The sequence below is a fragment of the Sebastes fasciatus genome, chromosome 21 (assembly GCF_043250625.1).
Source record: "Sebastes fasciatus isolate fSebFas1 chromosome 21, fSebFas1.pri, whole genome shotgun sequence".
Classification (NCBI taxonomy): Eukaryota; Metazoa; Chordata; class Actinopteri; order Perciformes; family Sebastidae; genus Sebastes; species Sebastes fasciatus.
The window spans coordinates 14,241,046-14,261,030 of record NC_133815.1 but is presented as its reverse complement, the minus strand read 5'-3'; the positions used below and the strand labels follow the sequence as shown (position 1 = coordinate 14,261,030).

Genomic DNA, 19,985 nt, shown 5'->3' with positions numbered 1-19,985 from the left:
TGATAAGGATAAAGCTGGAATTCTGATGAGTGCATTTCAAAGGAGTTTTCAAAGATAAGGCTGCAACTTGTAATGTTATAATGACTTGAAACAGAAGTATCAACATGTAATATTTTAATAAAGTATGTGTGTACGGAAGTGTTTACTACGTGTATCATGTGCTGCCCTGGCAGGTGGATCAGAACAGACTGTGACATTCAAGATGTGCTGAAAGCGAGTGACCACATGATGTAAGAGGAAGATAAGTGTGTAAAATGCTGCTCACCACAAGAGGGAGACATCCAGGTCGGTGTCTTGTCTCCTTCTCTAAACATGATGCCACTATTTGACCCTAAACTGGCTTCCAACATAATGTATAAAAAGTCCAAAAAAACTTTCCTTACAAAGAAGTTTATCTGATTCCCACCCGTTCAGCAATACCCAGAGATGTAAACAGTTATAATGTCCAGATCCATTAAATAAATCCACTTGCATGAAAGAAAAATACAAAAATCATGTGTGAAACTTAATGGTTTTTTTTATGTTTTGTTTTTCTAAACAGGGCTCAGTAAAAATCACTAACAAAACTGAATTGCATTACAGAAATTAGAGTGCACTGACAGCACATCAAGTTGGATGACAATAGATCATTTTATCCCACTGCTCACCAAATTTACACGTGGGACTTTGTGCAAGCATTGCAAACCTACATCAAACCTGCCACCTAAAGAAGGCACCAACCTTTGACAAATAATCATATGACAAATTTACTTGGTTTGACAAAAAAAACTATATATAATCTCTTTGATAAATATCTTGCCTTCACACTTTTATCCTTTAAAGATTTAACTGTACACCATCAGCCATATTCAATATCAGATATAATAAATAATGTGATTCCATTTAGAGGGTAGAAAAATAGAAATACTGACAGAAAAAAAATAGAAATCTGGAAGTGATAATAATGATAGTAAATTATCCATTGATTTAAATATACGTAGATGATCTCACAAATACTTAAGTTACAAATTGCAGCATTACAAATGTTGAATTGTAGGCTCTTCTGTGCACTGGAAAAGTAACAAAAAAAAACATTTTCAGTCCAAGAAAAAAAAAAAATCAAGCAAGGTAACAGTCCTTGTTTTCATCTTTGTGTAAATATAAATTCAGAGTAGCTATGCTGTATACTGAAACTATCATGACCGAGCAATCTCTAAACCATAAATAACCTCTGGCTTATAATGTAAATGTATGCAAATGCAGATCACGTGCCCTTCATAGCACTCAGTAAAGAAAACAGAACTTTAACCTCATTCTCAATTTAAAACAAATCACCTTTAACTGCTATTCAATTTCATTCGGCTTCAACTTTAACATGATTCTAAGGCTTGTCAATGAAATGTCAATCTACAGTAGTTGAGTCGTGTAGTAAGAGATACATAAAGTAATGAACAAAGACAGGAAAGTAAATATTTGCTTGTGATTGCAAAACTGGAATCTGTAGTTCTCCTGTGAGTCACTAGATGGACACCTGACATCCAGCAGATTTTGCGATTGCTAAATAACGGAGAAACAGGGAATGCTGGGACCTTTAGTGTAAGGTGTGTATCGTATTGATAAAAAAATAATAATAATAATAAGCAAATGGGAAATAAGCACAAAGACTGCACCTCGGTTCACTGAAATGCAGTGTAGATCAAACCCTCATTGGCATGTGGCCTTAACTTACAGTCTTCAATGACTCATTTCAAGCATGTCTGTTTTGATTTTTGCCACTTTGGAGTGTAAAATGCTTCTCTACTCGGTAGGCAGTATGTGTGTGTCTTTGTGCGTGTCTGGCTGTCTACATGAGTCCACAGCAAGGCTCCTTATTATTAGACTGGTCCTCCTCAGGCGCTCTGAGTTTCAGCAGTGGAGGGTCTCCGCTGGCTGGGGTGAAGTACACCTGGCTTGGGGAGGCTACCTCCTCTGCACTGGGGGTCACTTGGAGCTCTGGCTGGGCCTGGGTGGGCATCACTTCAGCCACTGCAACAGAAGGCTCCTCTTCTAAAGGAGGGGGCAGCGGTGGGGGAGGCGCTGGGTACTTATTGAGCTTGGCAGCTGCCCGCTGGCGTTTTAGGTCAGCCAGGGTGTGGTGTGATTTCTCCCGAGTCATACTGTCTGCCCCCTCTCCCTCTGTAGACCCAGATCCAGATGCAGGGCTGAGCTGGTACGAGGCGCTGCGATCCATGAGACCTCCACCGCTCCACAGCTCTCCAGGCACAGAGGAGGCCAGAGAAACAGAGGTCCCTCCGTTACCTAGACTGGACACAATGTTCCTGTCTGAAGCCTCCAGTTCCTCTAAACGTGATGTGGCTCCACCACCAGCAGCCTGAAACACAAGACAACATTAAAGAACACGTAGTAGCTTAATCAGCTTCAACTCTTTCAAAATGTGACAAAAAAACAGTTGTAACGAGATACATTTTTCTTCCACGACACTGAGCTCGCTCACCATGGTGGCATGCTGGTGCAGCTCATTGTCTGTTTGTCTGTCCTCATCGTCGTCCTGTGGCTCCGGCTGTCGGCCGCGCTCCTGCCACACCATGGCCTCTTTGTGGTGCTCCCGTCGGTACAGACTGGAGCGCTCGTTCACACTGACACGACGTACCACCTTACTGTATAGACAAACAAGAGACAGGGGAACAGTAACGCTAAACTGCTCCAACTTTATGTGTACGTTTTTCCCTTGAGCTCTTGGGCCTAACGTCCCCTCTCACCCTCTGCTGCCAGTGCTAGAGGCTCGTCTTTGCAGCGTGCCCTTCTGCCGGTCCTGGCTCTTCATGATGGCATCATGTTTGTGCTTCAGGTCCATCAGTTTGGCTCTGACCTCTTCATCCATACACACGTCTGAAAAGGCAGTAGCAGCAAAGGTTAGACACTGGGAACTGTGAAAGGAAACGTGCTAACAAGAAAGCTATAATTGGGAGACATTTAAAAAATAGGTCAGGGTAATTAGCTCCTATTTTAACAGAGGCTACTATTACACCTGAAGCAGGGGATTATCATTACATCATTAAATCATTAAAGGTGAAAGGTAATGTCATTTACATCATTTTGCTATGTGGCAATACAGGACCAAAAATGCTTTCTGGTCTTACCAAGAGGCGTCTCCTCCAGGACAGACTTGGTGTTTAAACTGGCTCCATGGGCCACCAACAGTTCCACCATTTGGATCTATGGAACAAATATAAACAACTGTATTAATGGGCCACTTAAGAAAAGTGGAAGGTTCTTATCTTTTGGTTTGTATGCAGCACTTACTTGTCCCCAGCAGGAGGCGGCGTGTAGTGGCGTCCAGCCATCAGAGTCCTTCACCTCCACCTCAGCTCTGTGCTCTAGCAACAGTTCGCCCACGGACACGTAGCCGTTAGCAGACGCTATATGGAGCTGGGAGAGACATTGATCATTTAAGTGTTGTCCAGCGGTAGACACTTCCAAATTTTAGGGTTTCACTTAAAGTCTAGTCTCCATCAGGCAGAAAAAACACCTCATGTAAAATACAATGTCCAAATGCATTAAGAAAAACAGATATTGTTGCATTTTATACTACACTGCAAAGTTAAAAGTAATTTATACTCCTGGTTTGGGACCTTCTTTGGAGATATTCCAAGTAAGATGTTTAAGAAATTCCAACTAGCACTTTGCTGCTAACTAATAACACTATCTTGTTTCGATACTGATTTATAAAGTGTAAGGGGCAAAATTTCAGACTTCTGAGAAGCTAAAAATACAGCTTAGTTTGTTATTTCCCTGTTCTTAGTTATTGAATGAAAAATTAACCAAAATACAAGGTTCCAACCAATCATTGATTTAAAAATTTCCGACTTTGTCCAGCCTTTATTTTCTTGGCAGAGCTTTATGATTTTGGTTGGTTATTCAAAAATGTATGAATGTACCCTGGGATCACAGATGTGGTTAAAATCTTTGGCCTGCCACATCCTAATTTATCTCTCCCTCCCTCTATCTCACCAGTGTTGTTCCATTGGCGTCCTGCGCGTTCAAGTCTGCTCCGCTCTGGACCAGAGCCCGAATGTCAGCCAGCATGGCCGCCTCTTTAGCCCCTCGACATTCATCTATACGGTCCTGAGTTATCCCTACAAACACAAACACACACATAGGGACAGAACCAATGTTACATGTTAGCACACTTACAGCCTGAGCGTACAGCTGACAGTAGATATTTGTTTAAATTTTGGTTTGGGACTGGTCATTAGTGTGTTCCACCTGATTTCAAATGTGACATTTTGCCTTCATGCATCTTTTTTTAAGAGGAAGACTACACAACTTTCAAATAATTGCTATTAATTAAAGAAACTACAACAATTTCTGACAATTCAATAGGTTAGATATGACTCATCTTACTGACCCTGTTCAGCCATAACCATCTCCAGCAGCTCAAGAGTGGCCTCATCCTCACAGAGGTCATAGGGCATGTTGCCATCCGCATTGACAGCCAGCAGGTCAGCCCCACTAGAAGCATGCATACACAAACACAAGCCCACATATGCAAAGAGAATTAGATTACAGTGCCACACCCTGATGTACTCAGCCACTCAGGAATATTCATACACTTGCAAAGTGTTTTGAGAGTCAAGCTGCAGCCATATTTGCATTGTTTATGTAAACTAGTCTCTCGTCAAGAAGGCTCTCAGTTTGTTTATACTTTGTTCTAAGAAAACAATATTCATTCTGCTTGAATGTAAGGATAAAGCACCATTTATCTTAATACAGTTGAGACAAAACTCCACAATATATCAGCTCATTAATTTCTACACTTTAATTTTTGACTCTTATGACTGCAGGGAAAACCTTCTATGGTATAAAGGATGCATAAATGTGGGGCTGAAATTCACGGGGAAAACTCACGACTGAATCAGGAGCTGCACCAATCCAGTGTGTCCACAGGTGGCAGCAGCATGCAGCGGTGTCCACAGCTCACTGTCACAGGCATTCACACAGGCACCAGCGTCCAGCAGGCACTGCACTATCTCCACAAAGTCATCAATGCAGCACTGAGAGGAGAGGGCAGATGTAGATATGTAGGAAAATGTATATACACATGAATGCAAACAGATGTGCAGACAGAGCACAAAACAGGCATAGAAAAAATATATTATAGGTTAATAAGCATTACGAAAAATGGATAAATCTATGCATAATTATTTATGGCAACTAATACACTGAGCTGGAGTAATAGAACAAATTTGCATGCATGGCCCAGCCCTCTGCTGAGTAAACACCAAGTTTTCCAAGGCGAAGAGCAGAGTCAACTGCTTTTATAAAGAGTTCTCTGTGCTCACAAATACCCCTCTCATGAATTTATAGCAGCATGTGTATGTGTTCACCTATAAAGAGAAATAAACGACACAGAGAGCAAGACAGAAAGGGAGAGAAAGTGCCCATCTGAATTGTAAAGATTTCAAGGTCCCGACAAGTTACACACACACACACACAGGAATCTTAAGATGGTTTCTTCTAAATCCGACTGTTAACTGTTCAGGAAAGGAATGTAAGCAAGTTGCCCTCGCTCTTCCAAACGCTGGCCCTCAAGCTAAAATGGTGGGAATGAAACAGTGTGTTCATGTAAACTGACTTAAGATAAGTTACGGGTCAGACAAAATAAAGGTAAACAGTACTCGGTGAGCTAAGAGCTGCGACCGCACACAATATAAACACACACACACGCTGCTCAAAAGGTGACCTGCCTCGTTAAGGTCACACAGCGTTGATGTAAACGCGTGTAGGTAACCTCATCCCATCTACTGCAAGGCTGTGCTTGTGTAAGCTGCTGACGGGAGTGGCTACCTGTGTATGTTTAACAGCCAGGAACTTAAACGGCCTAAATTGCTGGCAGTGGTGTATGTACAGTATGTGTGATGTTGTAGTTTTCCTGGTGCGCTGAGAGTAAGGTGCTAGATGAATACAGAGAGGCGAAGCCCCGCCCCCTCCGGTGGACCACCATGGGTCCTTCTTTCGGGAAAAAAATGAATGATAATATATTTTTTTTGATCTCGTTTGAATTGCGCCATGAATCACACATGATGTTTGTCAATTTAAAAGATAATTTTGCAAGTCCTGGATGCCTCCGTTTGCACGTCCAACTGGTAAGAGGCCCCGGGGTAGGCCCAGAACACGCTGGAGAGATTATATATCTCGAACGCCTCGGGATCCCCCAGGAAGAGCTGGAAAACGGTGCTGGGGAGAGGGACGTCTGGAATTCCTTGCTTAGCCCTGCTGCCCCCCCGCAACCCGGCCCCAGATAAGCGGAAGAAAATGGATAGATGGATTTTGCAAGTCAAGAAAGTCGCAGTTTGTTGTAAAGACTGTGAAAATACGTAATTAGAAAGACTACACACCCTTAAGTCACGTAAGTCTCGCTGAACCTACGATGCCTGTGTGTTTCGTACTGGTATCTACTCACACGAGCAACGGGTCTCACTCGTTCTTTCACTTCCCGGCTGATAAAAAAAAAACAGGAGTCGCTGGATAAAACACGTCAGGTAAGATAACGTTTCATTTGTGCGTGGAACATAGCTAAGTTAGCTAGCTAGCTAGTGTTTGTGACGTACATAGTACGAGACGAAACATTCTTGACTTGCAACATTTTCTTTTAAATTGACAAACATTATATGTGTAATTCATGCCGTAATTCAAACGGGATCAAAAAATGATTTGTCTCTCACCGTTGACTACCGTATATATTTGCTCCGAAATATGGTCCCATAGGGTCCACCGGAAGAGGAGGGACTTCGCCTCTCTGTAAAGAAATAAGGGGCACAGGGCTATATTTCCCTTGTCACCATATCACTGGTTTAGTTGTGCATTCCAGTAAACACAATTGGCAGTGTTCGTAGGTGGGAGGCCAGTGAGGGATCATGTCCTTGTCACTGCACTGGTGACACAACTAGGTGTGTGTGTACCTGATGTAGGGCTGTCAGTCCATCCTCGTTGACCAGATCTGGGCTGACACCATTGTTAAGCAGCTCCCTCACTAGAAGAAAGCACACACACACACACATGCAGCATTATGACTAACCACCTGGGCAGAGTCCTTTCCACATAAACATTATAACACTTGGCACATACCCGTCTGCCCTAAATAGATATAAGAAACAATACCCATACAGTGTGCGGGTGTCTGTGTGTGTTAACAATTAACTTAAAAGATTTTCCACTATAATTAGCCTTGATCCTGCAGCAGACAATAACGCCACCGAAAACAAAACGCCTTTCCTAATACAATTAAAATGTGACGTATCCACTATGAATTATGCATCAATCGCTTCCTTTGAATCGCATTTTACGTAGCACCATGCCACCGGCTGATAAGTGCTTTATGTCAGCAAAGGCCAACAGCGACTAAACACAAAGAAGCCAAATGTGGAGGTCATTGTATCCCCTGACTTTTAGAGTGGGGCTGCTTTCACAGGTTATAGGATGAGGATGTGGATTAGTCTAGTATCGAATTAAATCATTTGTCATCCCGTCTTGAGTTCCCTTGACCGATTTACTTCTAATTTAATAAAGAGAAGTGTTAAAGCTCCACAGTCCGTAACATTTAAGGCTCTCTAAATGAGTTTTCTCTGTGAGTGTGTGTTTTCTACCAACCCTCTTCCAGGTCATTGCGAGCAGCAGCATCCAGCAGGGTGATGGACTTGGGGAAAGTAACTTTGGTGGTGCGCGCCTTCTTCTTATCCGCCTTGGCCCTCGACCCTCGTGCTGTATCCTTCTCCATTTGCGCCCATCCCTTCAGCTGCTGAGCGCGCCGCTTCTGGGCGTGCTTCAGGCGTTCAGTAGCACTCAGACGCCCGACCGTGGCCATCTCAGCCAGCAGCTCGCCGTGCTCCGCTGCCATGCCACCACAACCCTATGAACTAATGTCCTGTTTGTTTCTCTTAGTCCAAAAGAATAATAAATATACAAGTTTCAGGTTTCCAAATTCCTCATAGGGTTTAGGGGCCTAACCCTAACCCTAACCCTCCCTTAAAGAGGCCCTTCTGTAAGGCCAAACAGGCCTACGTTAGGGCCTGTGGGGAGAGCACAAACAGATACCTCAGTTTATCTGTAAATATATGAAACAATAATTCAAGCAAGCAGCAAAAATATCCAAAGTGTGATGAAAGAAAACAACTTATGTTGTGCAATCAGGTGACGGATATCTCCATGATGTCAGATGTAAGCAACACGTAGAATTGTTGCAATGTCTCTTTCCCATCTTTCAGATGATAACTTATCGTGCCATGGAAAAAAGGATAAAGAAAGATGTCCAAAACGTTATCATCCAAGCTGTGGATTGTAACCAACTGTCAGTCCTCCCATCCATATCAACTGTTGGCAATTTAGCCAATGATCCACTGTGGGAAAAGAGTGTCAGAGAGAGAAAAGATAGGGCTAAGAAACGTCAAGCTTTCAAGTCAAACTTTTCTTCAGGTTGGACACTCCATCTGAGCTTCTAATCCAAAGTGGTGTCCAAGACTTGGATCCAACAGAGGGGCAAGTCTTTGAGAATCCATAGTGAGAATATCACAAATCCACAAGGTAGGAAGAACCGGGGAGTTTAAGCAACGATATTAAAAAGGGCATCCCCAGTATTCACACAAGGCCTACTTTAGTTAATGCAGTGACAGGATTCAAGTATCCCATGGTGGTGAGTGGAGACTATTCCAAAGTTGTTTTTGTTGTTGTTGTTGTTGTTGGTGCACTTTTTGGCAGGTCTTCAGAAGAAGAGAGCTGAAAACGAAGGTTTCAATGATTCGTCCCTCAACGACATTGTCTTCTTTCTGCAACTGTGGGCAAAGAAAGAGGAGAGAAAAAGACAGGGAGAGAAAATGTGAGTGCTGTGTTACAGTATAATGTACCCACGCTGCTCTCCTAACCCGGTTATCTTTAACCCCTGAGCTCCTTCCACCTACTCCCTCCTCTCCCACTCCTCTCCCGAAGGAAACCTGAGACGGTGGGACGCTTTTCATTAATGATTGACACACCCTGCCGCCCGACACACACTTTGCTGCCACTGGCATACACACACGGCGCAAGACTGATAGAAGGATGCAGTGGAGAAGCGGTTAAATAGCCGGTATGTGACATGTTTCAGTGCAAGTACTAACCCTGGCAACCTCGCTCTCATTACCTTTCGTTAACTTCCCAGGTGAGTTACATGGCTCTCACACACTCGGCTCTTTCCAGGCTACTCATTTATTATTTAGGCCTGGGCCTGTGAGCGCTGAGAGGAAGGTCAACTAGAGGCACTCAGTGAGATAGAGAGAGTGACTGACAAGACACTAGTCCTGGGCCACAGAGCCACTATAGCAAGCAGCCAACTACCTGAGAGGGTGGGAGGTGGGTAAACCACAGCGCTCCATAAATCAGATGATTGCACGGCAAACATATGCAGGATAATGCATCATAACCAGGCGGCAGTTACAGGGTTCCTCTTTGGTTTATCTCCAAATGAGGTGAAAGTTTAAAGTTTATTTTAGGAAATTACATTTAATGACTTTTCCAAAGATTCTTTGTCAACAAATAAAGCCATTAGTGGACTTTTATGCTTTCATTTTAGATTTGTTTGGATAAACAGATGAATTTAAATGAATGCAGACCTAGCCTGCTAAATAAAGTCATCACATGGAACTTACTGTATTTATTGAGGAAAGTAATTATTTCAAGGTTTTTAGACCAACCTGCATCCATAAGAATCAGTTCAACTTTTCATCTACTCTAATTTGGTTGGTGGATTGATAATTGTACTGGCGGTAGAGCTGCAATGATTATTCAACTAATCGATCATCAGAAAAATAATCTGCAACTATTTTGATAATTGATGAATCTTTAAAGTCATTTTTCATGCAATAATGGCAGAAAATGCAGTTTTCAGCCTCTAAAATATGGTTATTTCCTGCATTTCTCCTGTTTTTTTTGGACTGACAAAACATTTAAAGTCATCATCTTGGATTCTGAGAAAATGGGATGACATTTGTTACTGACATTTTATAGACCAAATGATTTATCGATTAATCTAGAAAACAATCGTCAGATTAATCAATAATGAAAATAATCATTTAGTTGCAGCCCTAACTAGTGGTGATACAAACAGGGCAGCAGATCAATACAATTGGTAGGTACCACTTTTTAATAAAACAGACATTATTAAAAAAAAAAAGAGTTAAAATTGTAACTAATGACTTTGCTATGGTTAATAAATTGATTACTAATGCTTACAGATGATTAAGAAGACACTTTAGGGTTGCCTGGTTATGAAAATGTTCCTTTCTGTTTGGTAATAATGCCATTTATAAATCTATTCATAAATATTTGTGGACTTTCAAGTAAGCTAAAGTAATAAATGTTAAGAAGTTGTTAATAAATTGATTTTAGTCCAGATACTCTGCAGGTTTTTCCAGAAGGTGTGTGGTCAATAGAGTCTATAACTATCTAAAAAGATAAATCAAGTGGAAGATAAACACCAAGGAAGGTGATTTATTTTGCAATCCAGCAACCCCGAAGCCTCTTCTTATTGGTGGCTTATCATAACTGATATATAAATCATTAGTACAGGAGTTATAAACCACAAATAAAGTCAGTAGTTACAAAGTATAACTCCTTTGTAAATGTTGACTTATTAAAAAGTAGTACTAAAACATGTCATGTCTGTAATATAGGGCTCTATCTGTGCATTAACATTCAGTACATATACAGTATATGGCGAGAGAGACCTACCGGTCACAGTTTCCACTGGGCCAATTTCCTAGCCAACTAAAATCTTAACAGTTCTTGCCTTGAGGACAGACATATTTTGTCATTTGTTCCTTTACTATGCGTTCCTACTATTTTTAGGATACTTAACCTCTCACCCTTTGTCACAAGCTACAATGTCAGGATTTCCTTAGTTTGAGGCAATAAGCTTAACTCTCCCCCATAGACTGCAGGCCACTACGCGGATCATTCATTCAAACAATACACACATGAACATGGACTTGTTGGAATGCACAGGGTCGAGACCTGGATGATGAATGTTGGGTTCATTTATAATGCCAATGATCCATGAGATGACTTACCATGTCTTCCTCCTACAGGAAAAAAAAAACATTGGTGTCCAAAGTCCATGTTCTTGTTAAAAGGTCAACAGGAAAGAAAGAAACCCTTAAGGAACAATTATAGACTAGGCCTACATGTAGTAAGCGAACCTATTTTTGGTCAGTGTTTACAACCACGGTTAACAAATGAAAAGGGAGCGTGTTTTGTGGCATTTTAAGGAGCTTTAAAGGGAGAAAGGATTGGAGAAATAGGGAAAATCCCTGCAGGAACTTAACTAATGTATTAGCGGGATAATGCTAGACACAATCTGAAAGATCAGCAGAATAAAGATCCCAGGATTAAACGTTAGTATTGTGTGGCTCACAAATGAAACTCAATTTTGAAAGAATAAATTCTCATAAGGCTGAATCTGACTATGACAATTTTTTTTTTATTAAAGTTCATGTCAAATGCAGTGGTGAAAAAATGGCCTCCAAACAGACCCAGACATAAACAACAAAAACACAGATTGGGCCGTCTGCATGTTACAATACTGCCGCTTAATTTATCTGTTGCTCTGCGCTTTTGTTGTTTTGTGCAAATCAGAAGCTTGAATAAAAGGATAACATTTTTGCAAACAAGACTCTTCCAATGTTTATATTATATCATATTGTTTGACAGGAGTCCAGTAAACATTTCAAATGAATAGGCTATAACAAACAAGCAGTTTTACATAGTCTTTCAGCTTCAATTTGATGACAGTGCACATCTCAGTGGCAGGAATTTAAAGCATACAGACCTCTTGTTTGATGGCTTTGCTCTGACAGAGTGTACCTGATTTGGATTTTTAATATTACCTTATTACCTAGCATTGTGACAATTAAGGGTGCCTTTATTGGAAATCTGTAATGTTTTGTTAGAAGTGAATGAGATTTCTGTGTTGTAAATCTAAAATAAACTCACTCCAAACTCACATCAATGTACAAAGCAGCTTGCAGACTACAGTGTTGGCCACATACTGAGCGGACGACTAGTGTGTGTCCCATTGTCTCCATCTATTTTTCTGTTAGCGCCTATCACAGATCATGTGATCATGACAATTAAACCGGTTTACTGTGTTCCCGCCCTGACCCAGAGCATGCTGCCTCACCTGACTGCACACTGTATTTAGCTGTAAGGATCATGTGTTGCAAAGACAAACAGAAATCCAACTTACTTTAAAATCTGTGAAGTGATTATATAGTTTTTAAGGATGTTAATTACAATGCTATTACTTCTGTGTAATGTTGGATCAGAGAGACGTGTTAATGTTCTTTCAAAACAGGAAAACAAAGTGAAGCTTTGGTTGGTGAGAAGTTATTTACATATAAACTCATTTCTGGCCTGTGTGGAAAGCATCAGGATATTCTAAAGGACAGCAGCAAGACCTTTTCTGTTTGTCAATTTGACCAAGCTTTGGTCCAAATATCATATCTCAAACAATCTTAGTCTACATTTACTGACAAAAGTCACATCAAGAACTCAAGCATCTGCCTTTAAAAGCCATAGAAGCTTTAATTGTTCCTTAATGGACCACAATAGACCTCGTAAAGGCTGTGTCAGCAAGCTCAGGTAGATTACACCTGTTGATATGCTGGTACATTAGACGAGCGATCGGCTTCACAGAATGTGGGTCTAAAAAGTCATTTGAAGGGTCATTGGTTAGGTAAGTGCCAATACTAATTAGGCTTACTCATTTCATAACATGAGATTTAAAAAGCAAAAATAGCTGTAATGAGCAGGGCTGCCCCCTCTTACTCGATTAGTCAACTAATCAGTCGTTTTGGTCTTAGTCAAATAAGATTTCTTTAGTCAATTAATCGGTTTTTTTATGCTTTTTCATGCTGAATGATTTATTTCCAAGAAACTAATGAGCACATCTCTGCTAAACACAAGATTTAAAGTGGTGCTTTTGTGTGATTCTTTGTGGAGAAACTCAGTTTTACAGATCTGTCGATTAAATCAACTAATCGATTAGTCGACAAAATCATATGAGTGTTAGACAATAAGAATTCTTTGGTCGAGGACAGCCCTAGTTATGAGACATGCATGCTTACTCATAGACCAACTTTGACACATACACACATGCAAAGTCACATAGATATTCTCGTTCTCTCACTCATGATACATTTACATGCAAAAACACACACACACGCACACACACACACACACACACACACTCAGGGCTCAGGCCAATGTCTCCTGATTAGGAGACTGACTTGGCAGAGCGAGCCAGACAAGTCAAATCTCAGCCAAAGCCAATCAGTGCAGGGTATCGGGGGAATGGAGCAGAGGCAGAGGATCAGACAGTACGATGTTTACTGGCTAGTCCAGGTACACAATTATGGCAGACATGTCCCGTCCCAGCAAGAACACAGGTTCCAATAAACACACTTACTAGTTGTTAAACTGTCCAGTCCACCCAATCCTACAATCCAGCCATCACCATCGTCATGGAAGTACACCAGCTCTGCTTCCACACGCTGTAGTAGAGAGTAAGATATATTACTATACCCCTTGATATGCCTGAAACAGGACTCTACTACTATCTCTATATGACCCCAACACTTTCATTGCTTTCACACTGATTCAGAAGTGACGGGATGCAACCCAGACTTTTCCCTGTCAAATAAATCCTACACAACAACTGAGCCTAAGAGAATGGAAAAGGGGTAAATGATAAGGGGAAATTGGCTATTTTGTTTTACATATTTTAGGTTTCCATAGTCGAGAACCAATATATTAAATGAATGTATTAAAATGGAAAAAACAGGCAACTGTACGTCAGTCGCCACTCCTCCTTTGTCTCTGCTCTCTGGCCTCTGTCTGTGTAAACCAATACTTAACACAAGTGTTTATATCAAACGTGCCATGTGTTCTTATTTTAAAGTTGACTCTCTCTCTTAACTATAACCTTTCAGTTCAGTATATGCTTCAGAGCCTCAAAGTGGAGACAAGTCTGAAAGTAGCCTCGAGGAGTTGGAGTTGAGGGCCATCATTTGGACCGAAATTAAACAAAGTAAAAGCCAGGGTGTGGTGAAACAGAAAAAGAAAGCTTCAAGATCCTCTCAGCATGAGTTTGCTGTCTTGGTCTGACAGACGAGCAGCTCAGTCAGTCTCAGCCTGCTGTCTGGCACTAATCAGCCTACTGTTCCTCACTTACCAGCAGCAAACTAGCAAGTGTGAACCATAAACAGCTACTGGCATCTCTGGGTACATTTAGCTTGGTCGTGGTCAAAGGTAGACAACACAATGTCAGCGCAGTGATTCAAAACTATATTTCCAACATCAGGTTTTAAAGTCATTTGCACCGAATAAATAAGCAAGAGTTTCTTTTCTAAATCTGGAACTTTGTTGGAGATATTCAACAATCAATCGAGGAGTAATCCATCACAGATGAGGCCGAAATGGCTATTTTTTACACCAATAAGAGCAATAATACATCCAAATGTATTATTAACAAAGTAACTGATCTACCACATGTATTTATATACCCATACATAAAGATTAGAGCTGCAACCATTAATCAATTAATCGATTATTTGTCAACTATTACATTAATCATCAACTATTTTGATAATTGGTAATCAACAATTAATCGATTTGAGTAATTTTCTAAGAAAAAAAGTAAAAATTCTCCAATTCCAGCTTCATAAATGTGAATATTTTCTGGTTTCTTTACTCCTCCTATGACAGTTAACTGAATATCTTTGAGTTGTAGACAAAACAAGACATTTGAGGACGTCATCTTGGGCTTTGGGAAACACTGATCAACATTTTTGACCATTTTCTGACATTTTATAGACCAAACAACTAATCGAGAAAATAATCGACAGATTAATCAACAATGAGAGTAATCCTTAGTTGCAGCCCTACAAATCTTCAACAAACAAACAGGAAGAAATCCATCATACATGAGGCCAACATGGCTATTTCTACACCAACAAGAGCAGCAATACATCCTGACCTACCACATCATATTTATATACCCGTACATAAAGATAAACTACTTTGGGTGAAAGTAATTCAATTAATACAATAGTAAAAGGAAAAATATACCGCAAATGAATTTCTCTGTGATGTTGTGATCTTACCTCATTCATATGTCTGTGTCTTGCAAATTTAGCTCTTATCAACAGTCTGTAAGTCGATTGAGAGTTTGTGGTCTGCTATCAGTGGATGCAGCAACCTAAGCTAGCATTCCATTAGTCTCACTTTTGTCCCTCATAAATTAAGCCCCTGCACAAATGCAGAATGGGGAATTTGTTGGTGGCTAAACTGTGTAAGAGCCTTGTGATTCTCTGAGTCAGGCAGAGCCCAGACAGACGGGAAAAGACGAGGTGAGATCACGGATATTGTACAAACTCTGGCACGGCAGCACAGCACTCGCACACTGAGGAACACAACTAAACATTTAATGTGTTTGGAAAAAATCTCCCTGCAGCATCAATCTGACATTTGTCGACATTTTCCACCTGATGACCAAACAGGAAGGGCTGTCTACAGCTGCTGAGGAACATAAACTTTCATTCAACAGCTGGAATGAATAGACCAGTATAAACACACACAACATGAAGGTCATATATTCATCAAGTGGGCGGTACCGAAGTGTAAAAACTTGTGACTGAATTTACAAGAACACGCAGCTAAAAACCCCTGCTCAGCCTTAAATCTGACTACACTGGAAATGGGCAAACAAACGGCGCTGTGTGGTTCATTCATGGCTAGCCATCATGGAATGACATGGCTCAGCTGTTGTGCTGTTTGATGTGACCTGCGGGACCTTCCTGTTGATTGAAATAAACAATGCTGAGTCAATGCAGCTTGATGATTCGGGAACGATCCCTCCTGCTTTCTGAACCAATGCCAAGTGACCTGAACTGCCTGCCTAATATTCAGAAAGGTTGTTTTTTATCTGTTACTGTACAACTGAAAATGAACTTATAAAGGAAGTAGAGCTGAAATGGTTTGTCTGTTAGTGGGACAAACCGTTTGAGGACAACACCTTGGGCTCTTGGAAACTACGGGTGTTTCTTTACTATTTTCTGACATGTTATATACCAAACTGTTAATCAATTAATCAAAAGAATAATCTGCACATCTGTTGCAGCCAGTGGGCAACTCTCGGGTTTGAAAGCAAATGAGGAAGTGCCTTAAGCTTGCATTCTTTCTAATAGCCAGCAGGGGGCGACTCCTCTGGTTGCAAAAAGAAGTCTGATTGTATAGAAGTCTATGAGAAAATGAGCCTACTTCTCACTTGATTTATTACCTCAGTAAACATTGTAAACATGAGTTTATGTTCTCAATCGTTAGTTTCAAGTCTTCTTCAATACAGCATGATGTTCATTTATTAAATTATGGTTCCATTTAGAGTCAAATAGACCATAAAGCAGGGGATGCTTTAGGGCGTGGCTACCTTGTGATTGACAGGTTGCTACCCCGGCGTTGTCTGGTCTGGGAGTTGTCCGTGTTTTCGTCTTACAACTTTAACCCTTTCACAGTGTGTTATCAGTTCATAAAAGTTAACCTTTTGGTCGCTTAAAAATGTCTTATTCAGCGTTCGGTTGTACTTAGCTCACTTCTGGTTGCAAATAACCAAGATGGGGACAGCCAAAATGCCAAACTTGAGGCTTCAAAACAGCAGTCCACAAACCAATGAGTGACGTCACGGTGACTATGTCCACTTCTTATATACAGTCTTTGGTTGCAGCCCTCGTGGGAAGGACAGAATGTGAATGACTGCCAAAGAGAGTGGGAGGGGGATCTACTTGAGAAGGGGTGGGCACATTAAGCCCTGTCATGTGTAATGGTGTGAGCAGCTTCATGTAATCACTCAGCAATCTCAGTAATGCTGCAGAGCAGCCATAGTAGGGAGAGAGCAAGGGGCCATGGGAAAAAAAAAGTGTGTGCATGAATGATGGGGATATATAGGAGTTTTGGACATGCATAGACAAAGAGTCACTGCTTTTTCTGGAGCACAGGATACGGAATGAGAGGGCAAGAGGATGTGGAGGAAATAATGTGAAGGCGATAGACGAGAGCATGAGGAGGAGGAGGAAGGATGGGGAGGAGACAGACAGACTAGCCTACTTTAACTCCTCCTAAGCAGGAAGTCGGGTTGTGTCATGCAAGCACAGAGGTGGAGAGAAAAATAGGGATAAATAATCTTTAAGGTGCCCACAGGATGAGATGATGTATATGACATCTGCCTGCAGAATCTCTCACATTACACGTGATGGTGAAGAAATACCTCAGTAAGAAAAGACAAGGGGGAGTTTCCGCACAAGAGAAGGAATGTTAACAGAGAGCCAAACCTTAGCAAATACAGTTTGACCTTTAAAGAGCTGCTTGGGTCATTTGACTTGTTGTTATTATCTTATAACTATACAGTTCTAGGATGACAAAGAAATCTTTTTATAATGATTAACTCAAGTTACACACTGGGTTCAGGTCTTTGTCCTTTTACAGTATCTAATAAAGTGCTTGTTCAGTTGAGATAACTGATTGTTGCCGCAATGGAGGATGCACACCTTTGATCTAAACTCAGCGCAAGATCAAACAGGTTACAGTTAGGCTTGGGACGATATGAAAATCTCATGTCACGATTATCCAGGCCAAAATATTCATGATAATATCCTGATAATTATCAAAATATGCTCTTAAAATGTCATAAAATTGCGTGAGTCTGTTTCTTTCTTGCATGATAATTCCTGTATTATTTCAATCAGGCTCTATTTTATCCACTTCTCTACCATGATAGCGAGCTTTTTCAAGTCACTCGTTAGGATATTCATGATTATCCCAATAAAATTCACACCGATCAACTTATTGTGAGTGTTTTTTTATCGCGATCCGTGATCCCAAGTTACAGTCCACTAAAGTATACCTGCAAGTACTGTGTTGAAACGTTTTTATGATTTCCTTTTAGATCTTTAAAACCATGAAAGACTGTGCGTGTGTGCTGTCACGCTGCTGTGTATCAAGGGGCCTACAAGCTAATCTTGGTCTATATTGTGAAACCTGCAAATATTTGACCATACATACCAAGGAAATGCTGTTGAAGAAGTACTTTGACCACACGTGGAAATACTTGTGAGCAAGACCGGCAAGGCTGGCTTGATAAGAATAGATGACTGTGAGTTTATTTATATTAACAAGTCAGTTTTATAGTCAGTGAATTACAGTATATCCTGCAGTCAGTGGTCATCACAGGGAAAAGAAGCACCAAAACAAAAGTAAATGATTATAATTAGTTTTTCCTTGAAACAACATATCTCCATAGAAGCTTTACATGGCGACTAATTGACATTTTCATTATTGATTAATCTTCTAATTATTTTCTTGATCAGTCGATTAATTGACAATAAAAATATATTGAGTTTACTGACAAAGAAAAGCAGCAAATCCTCACATAACCAGAGAATGGCTAGTATTTTTACCGATTAACGATTACTTTCATTGTCGATTTTTTTTCTGGATTAATCGATTAGTTGTTCGGTCTATAAAATGTCAGAAAAAGGTGAAAAATGTTGTTTCCCAAAGCCCAAGAAGACCAAAAAAACCCAGAAAATATTCACATTTAAGAAGCTGGAATCAGAGAATTTTTACTTCTTTTTTTTTTTTTAATTACTCAAACTGATTATCAAAATAGTTGGCGATTAATTTAATAGGCTAGTTGACCACTAATTGATTAATTGTTGCAGCTCTATACTTGATTAATCAAATAATTGTTCCAGCTCCACAAAAAAAATAATGTGTGTTGGCACAAGAACATAATGGGCTGTACAATGTAATGCAATGCTAGAAAAGCTGCTTAATATGTGAACTGCATGCTACTGTTTATATCATATTGTCCAACCACTTTACAATATAAACCAATATAACAACAGGTCTATAGAAACTGTCTGGATGGCATTGAACTATGCAGCTGCAGTTTATAACATTATGTCCGCCTATGTACCTGATAATAATAAGACTTTGCACTTGTTGCCTTGTCAGGAAGCTGTTATATTTATCTTTATATATATACAAATTATATATATATATATAAATTATATATTATATTATTATTATTATATATTAATTATATATATAATATATATATATATATAATAATATTATTATTATATATATTAATTACATATATTATATATATATATTGTATAATTATTATTATTATATATATATTATTATTAATTATATATATATATTAATATATATATATGTATTATATATATTATTATTAATATATATATTAATTATATATATTAATTAGTAACTTTAAGCAAAAACTATTTACTTTAACAGTGTGGTACAATCGCTGTAAATGTCCATAAAAAGCGTTTAGCTCTTGTCTCACACTGTGTTACTGTGTGGGTGCAGGATTATAACTGTGGTGCAGCAGATTAGCTAACGTTCACCTACCTAGCGGTCCACAGACAGACAGACAGGCTCAACAGGTGGCCAACGTAAACAGCTCATTTCAGCTACCTGGCTTCATTCATGGCGTCCAGGTAGCAGATAAAGTTAACACCTGCGAGTTTATCCTATAACAGCTTTGTTAAAAATATAATGAGAACACCTGTTGAGCTGCGGTAAAGTCTAAAGGCTACCTGTGATGTTGTGTCATGCTACCTGTAGCCTCTCAGGTTAGCTCACCTTCCAGCTACACGACAATGTCGTTAATGTTACTTCAACGACAATGTAGTCTGACTGACACAATGTTAAAGCGAGCAGCTGGTGCACAATATCGACGTACAAATAGTAGAAAACAACGTGGCGACATCTTACCTGTCAGCTGCAGTAGCTCCTGTGCAGGTCTGAAACTGAATCAGCTGCTGTCCCCAGCTCCAGCTCCAGCTCCTGATCCTGATCCTGCTCCTGATCCTGATCCAGCTCCAGACAGCCCTCAG

At 40.2% G+C, this 19,985-nt stretch overlaps 1 protein-coding gene across 2 annotated transcripts; it reads right to left on the bottom strand.

The window, feature by feature from the left end:
* Positions 1–494: 494 nt before the first annotated feature.
* ppp1r16a (protein phosphatase 1, regulatory subunit 16A) lies at positions 495–19,985 on the bottom strand. Of its 2 annotated transcripts, none has more exons than XM_074622417.1 (12): positions 19,864–19,985; positions 13,472–13,556; positions 7,630–8,807; positions 6,942–7,012; positions 4,888–5,033; positions 4,388–4,491; positions 3,991–4,115; positions 3,283–3,408; positions 3,120–3,195; positions 2,739–2,868; positions 2,474–2,636; positions 495–2,350 (listed from the first exon to the last, which is right to left on the bottom strand). In XM_074622417.1, the coding sequence occupies exons 3-12, from the start codon at positions 7,874–7,876 to the stop codon at positions 1,823–1,825; spliced, it is 1,716 nt and encodes a 571-aa protein (XP_074478518.1). In that variant the 5' UTR covers positions 7,877–8,807; positions 13,472–13,556; positions 19,864–19,985; the 3' UTR covers positions 495–1,822. The 2 variants fall into 2 exon arrangements, with proteins under 2 accessions (XP_074478518.1, XP_074478519.1); XM_074622418.1 differs by lacking the exon at positions 19,864–19,985 and adding an exon at positions 15,168–15,293.